Here is a 13270-nt window from a genome sequence, read left to right on the forward strand (position 1 = left end):
TATCTTCCTTTGCAGAATGCTAGAAGAATACAACAAGCAGGCAGCATGAATGCTGGAGGAGACAGGTAGAATGATAGCAGGAAGCTTCCTGCTGTTCTCTTAGTCTTCCTTCTCCAGTGTTCTGGATAGCTGCTTCCAAATTTTATTACCACACAACTTTTCAAAGTTGAACCAGAGATGAACTGGAAATAATGATGAACAGTGTTCCCTAATTTACCTTTTTTCTCTAGTGTGCAGAGCCCTACTGTGGCTATGGAGGTGCTGCTGTTATCAATGAGGGATCTGAATGGACATCATCATTGACCTCTGGAGCACTGATAGGGAGAGGAAGATGACAGAGCCTGGCAAAGAGGCTCAAATGCCATAGCTGCCTGCACAGTTCAGCTCAGCCAAACAACTGCCAGCCATGGAGTCATTGTGCCTTCGCTTTGCCATCACACCACTCTCATATGATGCATGGCAACCATTTTCAGCTCTGCAGGGCTTCCATTAAAGTTACGTGGCTGCATAACTTACAGGGAAGGCTGCTGATGAACCTGAACTGGTACCAAACCCAAATTTTTAATGGTTTGATTCCTTGACAACAGCCTGGTTTCAGACCATATGCCACATTCTGAGCATTCTAAATCCTGTTCATTTCTACCATGGCAACTCTACAGGATGTATCAGCAACCTCCAAACTTAATGCGATCTTGTTTTTTACCATTTTAGCACTATGACTGATGGATGGATGATCTAATGTTCCTACAGGATCAATAAATGTTCCAGAATGCTGGTTAGGAATGAGATTGGTAGACTGACTACCAATGGCATGATGAAGAGAACTGACAGAGGGTTCAGGCTTCTTCCCTTTCTCATGCGCTAGTACCAACATAAGCACTCTTTTCTACAAATCACAAACAGCAAGCAATCCTAGCCTAAGTAACAGACACCCTGTTCCCCAGCCTGCCATCTTAATCTTACCTCTACCTGGGGAAGCCTGAACAGTGTTTCTGTATTAAGGGAAGCTCGTGTCACAAATTTGAGAATCTGTGCTTTAGCAGGATTATTTTTCATCAGTTGTAAGAAGAAAACAACCCTTAGTGAGTTCACAGTGTAAAAGTAAATCCTCTAAAACCATGGCTTAACAATGGTGCCTTTATACCAATGAATGGTAGGGCCACAATTTGGAATGATAGTTAATCTTTACTAATCTTTAGTATTGTCAGTACTAAAGAATACTAGCTCGGCTTCCCACAAGAGCTGAGAGAAAATACACCTTCCCCCACCCCAAATGCTTCCCCTACCCCGAAAATCTGCACTGTCACATGGTGGTGTGACTTACCATCAGGCACTCCCATGGTATTCTCCATCCAGCACTGGCCTGGTGCTGGCATTCCCCTCTTAGAGGGTAAACTCGGAAAATAAACTCGCTACTCGGAGGGTAAACATGCATGCCATAAATGTAATTGTGTGGAGCTCAGTGCTAGTGCACAATAGGATTGCACCCTCAGTCTGTTGCTTTACTTTAAGTGTTAGTTTTGAGTTTTGCAAAATGATACATTTAGCTGTTACATTTGCAATCCATAACTTATTCTCTTTGAAGAGCACATACACAGAAGGCTTAAGGGCTAGGACAAAATTATTAATGAAAAAATGGTGTTCTAAGACAGGGGTGTCCAAATTTTTTGGCAGGAGGGCCACATCATCTCTCTGACACTGTCGGGGGCCAGGGGAAAAAAAGAATTTACATTTCAAATTTGAATAAATTTACATAAGTTTACATAAATGAATATATTAAAGATGAACTTATATGAATGAATGAAGGTCTTGCAATAGTTCAAGGCCTATAAAAGGCCTTGCACAAAGCAAGGCTGGTCTTTCCTTTGTTTCCACTACTGCATCATAGTCGCGAAACAGCAAGCAGTGGAGGAAGCCCTCATCCCACAGCTCACATGAGAGGTCAGTCGCCTTCACGCTGAGAGCAGTTGCATTGTGCCAGTGTGGGCTCCAAGAAATCTCTGGAGGGCCAGAGGTTCATTGGAGACTGGGGGCTCCCTGAGGGCCACATTGAGAGGCCTTGAGGGCTGCAAGTGGCCCCAGGGCCAGGGTTTGGGCACCCCTGTTCTAAGACGATCAGGTTAATGTCTGTCAAGGATAGCAGCAGTAACTTATGATATCTCAGCATCATCTGCAGATTGCCTAACTAACTTCTTTTGGGATATTCATACTGCATTTTTCAACCCAATATTGTAAGTGACTAATATAGCAATACTCCCCTGGGGGCTGGGAGATAAGAATAGGCCCTCTGTTTGGCTGTACTTGTCGTAAGACGCAACTAAACAGCCACCGGGTAGATGGGACTCGTTAGCCTAGGAAGGCAGCTCATCTGAGAGAATAAAAACTCTGATCCCAAACCTTCACTGCCTTGTGGCTACGTCCAGTTATGGAAAAGGCTTCAGGAGTCAACCTTGAGGCAATTCCGGAGCTGGAGTCCTTGAGGCAGTTCATGGCTGAACACAGTCACGTTCTGGCAACTCCTGCGATGCCGCTGGAACCAACCGTATTGGCTTCTGCCTTTCCACTGGACCATTTCAGTGACATGGAGAGGGGGAATTTGCTGCATGGGTAACAGTCTATCCTCCATATCTTCTTTACCCAGGCTTTGTGCACTGGAGAGGACACTCTGTTCCAGAACCACCATTCAGAGCGCAATACCATAGTCTTCCAAGACTGAAGCATGCCAACATAATATAGCAATAACAAAAATTCCCAATAGATAGTGTCCCAAACAAGTATAGAAACCAGGCTTTTTATTAGTTCAAACTCTTAAGCAAATGGGTGTATCACTGAATAGTTCACTTCAGTTGATTAGCTTCTCACTTTTTATGGCTGGGACTGATGTTTTCTTATATTTACACATCACAGGTTATTTAAAGAGCATGTGATGGTCTCCTTTATCACATAAAGTGTACAATACCTTAGTTGTGTAATCAACTCATAGGTTTTATATTTGAGCAATGAACCACAATGCATATTCTTATTTCACTCACTATACCACCATTTACATGTGTAGCAGAAAGAAAAGCCAGACACCATATGTTTTACTTCCAGTTACAAAAAATCACATAATATATTCTTGCAGTGAAATAAAATTAGCCACCTAAGTACACCCTCCAAGCAATCTGGGACCAACAGTTGAAGATGTTTCAGTATATCTGGTCCGCTGGCTGTTTGGTTCACCTCATTCAACCTCCTTGTCACTACTAAGAACCACCAATTCAGGCTCATGACAAGGTGTAAGCCTGTGGTATAGTGGTTAGACTAAGATGGAGGAAACCTGTTCAATTCTTTGTTCAGCAATGAAATCCACTGGGTACCTTTGGGCCAGTCACTCTTTCAATATATGGCTTGACCTCACCAGAATTGGAGGTGAATGGGGCAGCAACATACTCAGCAAGGTTCAACTGTGCCATGACCTGGACCTGGCCTTTAAAAGAGAGCTGACTTGGCAAGCAGGAGTCAGAGTGAAGAAGAAATAAGAGGCAGAAACAATTGGAGAAGCCTGTCTCACAATGCAGGAATGACTATGTGATGTGCTGCCCACTCCTGCACATAGCAGCAGCCCCTGGAGGAAATGGTACTTAACTTCCCCAAAATGAATGGTTGAAAAACCTTTTTCTTGGGTTTTAGCCTTTAAAATTATGATCAGTCGAGCCATTCACCAAAAGAGGTTTATATTGTGACCATAGTATAATTATGGTATCTAGTGGCATTGGTGGAGTTATTAAAAACAGAGAGCAATTAATCTACCTGGCAATGTTCTATGGAAGCGATAGAATAGTGCTTTTAGGTTCCATAACACTGAGGGCATATTGAAAAATAAATATGTAATAATGGGAAATACATCTGGGACTAGCAATTCATGCAAAATGGTTATCTGTTGATGTTTTGTTTCTTAGGAGGAAATTTACAGCCCAACCAGCTTTCCAGTGCTGATGCAGACCTAAGGCAAGGGAAGAAATATTCCCTTATCTTGGGGAGGACTCTGTAACTGTCTTCCCCACCCTACCCCATTGCAAGATGCAGCACATACCCTATTGGCTGCATTGGCAATTGAAAGTTTGTTAGGATTGGGCACTAAGTCACAAAAAACCAGAAAATAAGAACCACTTTCATTCATAGAGGTGGAACCACAAGGGGTTGGATTATGTTCACAATGGTGCACCCACTCTCCAGCTCCATTCAGAACACATGATCTCCCTATAATGAGACAATTGAGCTAAATTTTATATTTTAAGTTATGAACAGGTGGCAACCTTAGCTGTCACCTTCCTGCCCTGCTCATGAGCAGGTGTCATGGCTTGCCAGTGTAAGACACACCAGATGCTGGACTAGATGGACCTTTGTCCTTCTTCAGCAAGACAGTCCTCACATTCTTGGTCCTTGAAAAGAATGAAACCCTCTATAGCACTTTCACACAAGTGATGCAGCCTGTCCTGGCATCACTGGTACACAACCTGTTTGGAATACAGTACTGTACTGACAGGCTTCAAAGAGAGCAGAAAGGCTGTTTGCTTCTGTGGTTTGGCACCTTGACTATCTGCAAGCTCCTTCTGGCCTCTCCTCCCTCTTGAGAGAGGCATCTGAAAATTAGACTGTGGCTGCAATCCAATTCCCACTTACAAGGGAGTAAGTCCAGCTGAACTCAACAAGACTTGAGTTGACCTCCCACAACCTCCTGATTTTAGAAATGGGCTATGTCAGATGCAAGGGAGGGCACCAGGATGAGGTCTCTTGTTATCTGGTGTGCTCCCTGGGGCATTTGGTGGGCTGCTGTGAGATACAGGAAGCTGGACTAGATAGGCCTATGGCCTGATCCAGTGGGGCTGTTCTTATGTTCTTACTTATGAGTAGACATGCATAGGGCTGTGCTGTGTATCATCAACAACCAGGGAACAGAAAAGCCTGCCAGGAATACCTCTCTGTACCCCTAATGTGTTGTATCTTTTTGTACAATTTAATTCTAAGGTGCTTTGGGAGTCAGCCTCCAATCCCATCCACACTTTCCTGGGAGAAAGTCCCACTGACTATAATGGGGCTTACTTCTGAGTAGACATGCATAGGCTTGGGCTCTGAATTTGGTGGGCTTACTTTTGAGTAAAAACGCCTGGGCTTGAGGATCTTTAGACTCAGTCATAGGAATTTGTGTGGTGACTGAGGCTGCCATTCTAGCCACACATGACTGGGAGTAAGCCCCATTGACTATAATGGGACTTACTTCTGAGTAGACCGCACAGGCTTGGGCTCTCAGTCGACTGAAAAATGAGGCATAAATCTTACCAGTCCATCAGCAAGGAACCACAAGGGGTTGGGTCGTGTCCACAGTGGTGCACCCCCCTCTCTGGGTGTCCTTTTGCTTCCTGCCAGCACAAGCCTCTGCAAGTTACCTCAGAGGCAAGTCCCATGGGCTTCAATGGAGCTTGCTCCCAGGAAGTGTGCAGCCCCAGCTGGCTTTTCACAGGCTTTCCTATGCCAGGAGGAAACTCAGAGCTGGGGGGTTTTCTGCCCAGGTAAGGCTGTCTTTGCCTCAGGTGGGGGGAACCTCGCCTTCTGCCACTGCCTAGAAGAGCCTGTTGGGGAGGGGGTTTCTACAGAGGAAACCTTTCCGGCCACGACAAGTCACGAGCGAGCCTCCCGCGCGGGCGACCCCGGAGCCAGAGGGGGCTTGCGCGCAAGCGCCGGCGGGGGAAAAGCTTCCCCCCGCCCGCCAGCCCCCCCCCCCCGAGAGTCTCGCTGAGCTCCCCGCGGTCAAAAGTCTTCCCGTCTGCAGCCGAGGGGAGGAGCTGGAGGAGGGGTGACCGTGGGCTGGGAAGGCGGCGCAGGGAAGTGCTACGTGTCTCCCCAGCCCTTAAGCCACCTACCCCCTTCTCTCGCTCGCACCCTCTCAGCAGCCAGCCAGCCAGCCAGCCGCCGAGGGAACCGGGTCTGCACGGGCGAGCCAGCAACATGTCGGAGAACAAGAAGCAAAGGATGGTAGGTGCTGCTGCGGGCTCCGCGGCTCTTCCCCACGAGCACAGCCTGGCCTCGCGGACCCTCCCGGGGCGCTGCGCTCGCGCTCATTCTTGCCGGGTGCTCTCGCCTGATTGGCTGCCGCTGCGCCCCCCGTCCCCAGCTGGGGCGGTGGAGGCGGCGAGTCGGAGAGTCCAGGCCACTCCACTGGGTGCAGCGCTCCGCGTCCCGGGGAGCACACTGAGCGGCTTGGGGTTGGGCTGCGAGCCTCGCTCGCCAGGGAGGAGGAGGAGGAGGTTTTTGCAGGATGTGGTCCTCGGAGGGAACGCTCACCCCCGTTCGCCCAGGTGCCCACCTGGGGTCCCTGCTGCGGATCTGCAGAAGTGGCAGATGGGTTTGGCACAGGGCAGCCCACACAGTGTCATCGCTGCAGGCAGCTTTCCCCACACATGTCCACACTAGTGCCAGCGCACTCTCCTGTTTTGCATGCTCCACGCTGTGGAGTGCGGGTGGGCTTTGGGGGAGGGAGAGGGGTTCACGATCAGGTTCATCTCCGTTGTATTTTATTGTGTGGTCTGCCCAACGTGGCATATCCACCACAGGGACCACATGTGGGCTGGGCAAAAATATGTTTTGAGTGTCCCTTCGGGGATGGCAAAGGCAAAATACAAACACAGGACTTGAGGGTATGTGAGGGTGGCACCCCAAGGTGGCTTTGGGTGGATCCCTGCTGGCCCTCCCACAAGAAAGTGAAAACCCTTTTTCTCACATCAACATGCTGTGGCTCCCTTTCAGAAAACTTTTACCCAGCAGCAGCCTGATTGGTAAGTCCCATTAGAGTCAATGGGGCTTACTCCCAGGAAAGTGTGGATAGGATTGGGCTGTCAGTGACTTTATGCCTGAACTCTCCTCTTTTGCCTGCACTTAAGAAATACAGGGCACAATCCTAACTCCTTCTGTCAGTGCTTTCTAAGCACTGGCATAGCAGTGCCAATGGGACATTTGCTGCATCCTGCAGTTGGGTGTTGCTCACGGAGGCCTCCTCAAAATAAGGGGATGTTTGTTCCCTTATCTCAGAGCTGCATTGCCCTTATGTCAGTACTGGAAAGCACTGACATTAGAGGTTAGGATTGCGCCCACAGAAGAACTAGGGAACAAAAGTACTGAAATTAAAAAAAAATAATCTTCAGGCCAGTTAGCAACCACACAATGCCAGGATGTGCCAGCTTGTCTCCCTCACTTTTCCCCAATCTATGATACCTCAGATGCCCCTGCCCATGTGGTGCTCAAGTTATACCTGTAGGGGCGGGTGGGGAACTAATCCCTTTTTACCCATCAGCACTGGTGCAGTTACAGTTATTAACATTCTGATTTGCTGTGTTAGTTCCTGTGCATGCACTTTGATTTTTTAAATGTAGCGGTTGCAGGGGAGGGGCTGATTTGCAGGTAAGCCATTTCTGTTCAACATTGCATATACACAACAGGGATCAAATGAGTATACCTTTGGGCTGGGCAGAAATGGGTTAAGGTGCCAGTTGGCTAAATTTGGGGAGTGGGAAACTGCCTTCAAGATAGCGGTTTGCTGCACTATGAAAGAAGTCATAACTGTACATACAGTCAGTTATGAAGTCATAACGTGCCCATGCCAGTCTATTGTCCACATCTGTAAACTGTATGTGAATTTTACATTGTCTGGAGTGTTTCATTTAAAAATGGCTTTCTTCTGCTGTCTGTCTGGCATTAGAGTGTTCAGAAGTGATGCATTCCAAACTGAAAGGCATTCTTGGTGCGACAAAAAATCATACTTAACTGGAGGTGCCCCATTGTTCTGAAAGAGAAACTAGTTTTCTGGTGGGTGCAACTGCATAGGACTTTGGTGATGGGTATAGTGTATTTGGAGGCATTTCCTGAAGACATTCAGCCTCCTTGATCCACGCAAGGGAGTTAAACTGAGTCACATTCTTTCAGGACTAAGTAGCATTTTTTCTTCAGTGCACCCCAACTCTCTGTTTACTTCTGACTTACTTACCAATCTCTGCTGTCTTCTGCCCTTCCACATAGTAGACAGAAATGACAGCAGAGGCCAATACAGCCCTTGCTGTTTCACAGCAAAAAAAAGTGATACCAGAGTCTCTACAGCTCGTGGTGATTACCTTTTTTTTCAAGGGTCTTCTCTCATATGTCTGGTTTGCTACTAAGGAGCTGAGCTGGAAGTGAGATGACCTTCTGTGTAGCTGTGCAATCCCTGTAAAAAAAGAGATGTCTAATAAGGCTACCCCAAGACATAAATACTCTTTTTCCTGCTCAGGATTGAGAGAGAATCCATACATCAGATTCCTGCACGGGGCATATGTAACACAGTTTTTGGTGACAAAGAAATATCCTAAGGGAAAAAAGAACACAAGAGAGGTAGAGTTATATAAATTTCTGTAAAACAAATACTTCCTGTTTGCAAAGTGCCACATCTGCTGACCCCCCCACCGGCCTACCATTTGGCCTTCTTTGTTAGAGTGATGGACTCCCCCAACATTCTATATCTGGAAGCACCCTTGTTTAGTACTTGCAGAGTACTGGGAGTTCCCTACTAGACAAGTTTCTGTTCAGATTACAGTGTGTGCAGAGAGCAGGAGGTACAGCAAGTCAGAGGTTACTGTGGGAGAAGGGAGAAGATTAGTAAAACATACCATGGATAACTGAAGTGAATAAACCACTATCGCTCATACACATACAAGTGTCAAATAAAAAAGTCAGGGTTGTAAAAGGTGTCTTAGTTACAACTTGATTCTCTGCATAATAGGAGATTTGCCAGATGCTGGGAATATAATTCTAGAGGTTTGCATTGGGACTGTATTTCTTTATTTAAAATATCCCAATTTTCCCCTCTCTGTCAAGAGATGCCCTAGGTAGCTTACAGTATTTATTTGTTTTCTACCTATTAGTATGGTTCAGTCACAAAAGTGTATAAATCAGAAACTCAGGGCTCAGGTACAAAGATGTCACACACGGCTGGGGCCCTGTGTCATAATTGTCTGCTCCCAAACTTGCTGATTTCCTTGGAGTTACATGAGTTCATTAACCTGGGGCATCTATTCCATCTCCACTACTGCACATTCTTTAAGAAGCAACTAAAAGAAACAAGCTGATAGGAAAGTAAAAGTTTTTCAACTCTTCCTCCCTCACACCCCATCTGTATAATCATTGCAGCCTTCTTCAAATTGTGATGGTTCCAGCCTAGGAAATTCTCTTATCAAATTTGTTTCCTTTTCAACTTTCAACTTCATTGTTTGGTCAATTGGCACTCTACAGTTTGTGTTTCCTAGTCTGATTGTGACTTGGAGTGTGTGCTTTCAGAACACCACAAGAGTGACTGAGTTCAAAAAATTGAAGGCACCATGGCTTCAGTCTTGTACATAGTTAGACTGCTATGGTCAGCGGGCTTTAAGCAACCTTACCGTACAAAGGAGTGCAACTCTCAGCACAGTCCTAACTGTCATAGCCTAACATATGTCCTAACATGCATAGCCAGGCATACATGGCCTGTGCTGTATCCAGCACAGGGTTGGAGATGGCTGGAGATCACCTCAAGGTAAGGGGATATTTTTCCCTTTACCCTGTGTTGAGCCCCAGCCTGCCCTATGGGGCTACTTGGATCTGTGCCAGCTATTTTGCTGGTGCAAATCTGGGAAGCCCAAGTAGAGCTCCAAGGTGCAGGAGGTTAGGATATGGTGTGTGCTGCTGCTACCGATCCCACCCCCTCATGAACTTGATCCACTCCCAGTCCACCCTCTCCCTGCCCAGGAATGCCCCCTCCCCACCTCTACACTGCCTTCCATTCCCCCTCCCACCCCCTACACTGCTTGGCGCAAACACTGCAGAGATTGGAGTCAGCGCCGATACGCTAGTACACATCATTGTGCTGATGCTGCCAGCTCTCAAGTTGATGCATGTGTGTCTTATGGCACGATTGCAACACGCGAGAGCTGGCATGGGGGGCCTGTGCTGGTACAGTGCTACTTTAGGATTGGGATGTAAAAGAGATATGTCACACTGTACTGGATTAATTTCAGTTGGTGAGAGCAAGGCTGGAAAAATGTTTGAAATTATTATTGTGGGTCGGGGAATAAAGAAGGGAGGCAGCATTGATAACAGCATAAAGAAGAACTTCCTCTTGTTGCCCTTGGGAAGACATTGATCAAAATGTGTTGAGCAGCTGTACTTCATTACTTGCATTCTTTTTTGGCACCATTAGCTCCTCTCTTTGCTTTTTTTTTTTTTTTTTTAAATAATTAGGAGCCTGCATTACATTTGCAAGAGCCAGCCCTACAGAATTGCTGGAAAAAGAGTCCTGAATATCCCTAGGCAACCACATAATATTTAAATGCGCCTGGGATTTTTACACACCTAAATCAGGGTGTGTGCACTTGCAGACTTCATAGAACTGCTTTGAGAAAAGAGAACTGTGAAACCTGAAAACTTGTAGCACAATTGCCACTATTGGTCAGCTCTCATGAAATGTTTTTGGGTGTAGTTGGATACTGTTCTTCACTGTGGGAAAAAGGAAACCTGTTTCTTTATTAGTTGGATACTATGGTTACACAGGAGAGCCAATTATTTGTTGTTTTTCAGACTTTGACTGAAACTTGAACTGTGTTTGTTAAGTAACAATTCCAAATGTCACGGATGAACTACTTACATCTTTAGCCACAACTAGTTAAACATCTTGTGCTCAAAGCTGCTTAAAATCCTTAACGCTGTCATGGAGGACATCTTGGGGTGTAAAACTGTCACATTTTCTGACAGCATATTCAGCACTATTCTGGCAGATGTCCTGTAGTATACTGTGTCCTGCCAGAAGAAACATGAATTTCTGGCAGAATGAAGATGATGAAAGAACAGAGAAGCAGTGATTACTTTGTTTGGTTATGCATGGCCAATTTTTTCCCCAGAAAAATGTGCTTTAAAATAAATATTTTATAGTTTTTGGTGTTTTTTTTTTTCAAAAAAAATAAAATGTATTATGTATTTTCATATGCTGTATGCTGACCCACTGAATAACCTTGACCTAAAGAAGAACTTGATCCTGCCAAAGTGAAACACATTAAAATCCTATTCATTTAAATAGGGAAGTTGAGCATGTGAAATCACTGAGACTTTGGTTGAATTGTGATACTAATTTGCATTGTTTAGCCTTATCTTGTGCATGCTTATTGAGAAGTAAATCTTATTGGGTTCAATGGGACATGGTCCCTGATAAGTGTGCAGGGTGTACTAAGGTTGCCAGAAGTGGCCTACCCTCCATGTAATTGTGTGCAATGTTAATGGTCCTATAAAATGCCATTAGCAGATGATAGTATTTATCTCAGTCATATGAAATGCCTCACCTGCTGATATCTACTTGTCCAACTGCTGTTAAGAACACAAGAACAAGGAGAGTCATTTCTTCATAGAAGGCATTGAATTGTAACTGATACATGGTATTGGGCTACTAGCTGTTTATAACCCACTTGTGGTAGTATAGGTAGGAAAGAAGAGATGATCAGATATGCTATGAGATACTGTCACCTCACACATATAAGAATACACCTTATATCCCAAATTTTCAGTCTGTTTCAAAACAACCTCTATACAGCTCAATCTTAATAAATCTTTATCATGTTGCACCTTATCTCTAAACTAAAAACCTTATTAACTGTTACTTTTTCCATGAGAAAAAATTATACATCCTCTAATTATATTATTTGTCTTGTTCTTTTCAAATGATCCTTTCCAAAGTATAATGGATTGTATCCTAAGTTTAGTTGTGTTATGACTAACAGCCAATTCTGAGCTCCCGTGCCGCGTGGCTGTGGTGGCGGTTCGGGAGAAGGGGACTTTTGTCCCCTTCCCCCGGATAAGGGAAGTAGCCTTTGTGGGGAAGGGAAGAACGTTTGTGTTGGGCAGCAAGCCCCACACGAACGCTCAGGATCCAGTGGAGCGGAGCTTACGACGTGTTTGTGACAGTGTGCGCTGGAGGTAAGCTGGTGCGTTGAGCCCAGGATTGGGCTCTAAGACAGTTGAAATTAAAGGGAATTGTAGTGCATACTTATGCATGACTACTCAGAAGTAAGCCTCATTAAATTTAACAGGATGGGCAACCCAATCCTGAGCTTCACAGCTAGCCGCAGTACTGCCAGGAAGCAGCTGGAGGTCTCGTCAGGAAGAGGACTTTCTTCCCCTACCCCCGGGGAAAGCACCAAGCCTTGCAATGGGGCTTCTCAAGTCTGCCAGCTATTTTGCCTTCCAGCCTGACACAGAGTTCAGGATTCGGTGGAGCAGAGCTCCACCAATCCCACCATCCTCTTGCCCCAGTCCCTGCCCCCCCCAGAAGCTGCACCACTGCCCGGCAGTTACACTTACTCCCAGTGGCAGTGTGTCCTCTTCCTGCTGGTGCTGAGCCTGGTGCCTGTCTGGCAAGGGCCCACCCCTTCCTGCTCACCGGGTGCCGTAAACATGCTTTATGGCATGTTTAGGGCACCCAGCACTGGCACTGGACCAGTTTAGGATTGGGCCCTTATTTCTAGGATTGTGCATAGGATTGCAGCTTCAGTCACGTCAGGCAGCCTAATCCTAATGGGCTGGTCCACTGGTGGAACTAGTGTATCGCCGGTGCTGGATGCCATAAGGCAGCCACACAGCATGCTTCAGCAGTGCATACTGCCAGAGCACCAGCAGGAAGGCTAGTGCCTTCCTGTATGTCACCCCAGCATTGGCCTCTCTGTTGGAACAGGTAAGTCAGCATTGGAGGTGGGAAGGGTTGGGAAAAACAGGGCTGGGGAGTAGGTGAAACTGGGCAAGAGGGGGAGGAATGGGAACAGGAAGGCTGTGGGAGCGGATCCATCTGATGGTGTACTTTGGATCCTATCCCTGATTCTGGAATTTACCAGGTCTTTCTCTCTTCATACTTGCATCATTTAAAAAACTGGTGCATGGAGACCCTATTGTGGGTTGGGATGCTTACAGAAGGGGAAGGGAATTTAAATCCCCCTTCCTTTCTGAAGCCTGCTGCTCCACCACCACCCTCTGGATACAGTTCCCACCTTTTTGGTGCAACTGCAGTAGTGGAGGGGCAGATAGGATTGGGCCATAACAGAGTTAGTCATGACCAACTAAATCTAGAATGCAACCTATTGGTGTATATATTCTTGTATTGCAACCACTGAATGGCAGTAACATCAGTATTTGCAACATTTGCAGCATATCTGTGAAAAAGGATCACACATTTTAGGTACCTACAGAACCC

General features: G+C 46.1%; 1 protein-coding gene across 1 annotated transcript in view; it reads left to right on the plus strand.

Annotated features, from left to right (window-relative positions):
• Positions 1–5904: 5904 nt before the first annotated feature.
• PAPSS2 (3'-phosphoadenosine 5'-phosphosulfate synthase 2) overlaps positions 5905–13270 on the plus strand; it is a 54304-nt gene continuing 46938 nt past the window's right edge. The window contains exon 1 of the mRNA XM_066619188.1: positions 5905–6015. Coding sequence (XP_066475285.1) covers positions 5989–6015 — 27 coding nt within the window. The 5' untranslated portion in view covers positions 5905–5988. The remainder of the gene's footprint in view (positions 6016–13270) is intronic.

The sequence above is a fragment of the Tiliqua scincoides genome, chromosome 3 (genome assembly GCF_035046505.1).
Source record: "Tiliqua scincoides isolate rTilSci1 chromosome 3, rTilSci1.hap2, whole genome shotgun sequence".
NCBI lineage: Eukaryota > Metazoa > Chordata > Lepidosauria > Squamata > Scincidae > Tiliqua > Tiliqua scincoides.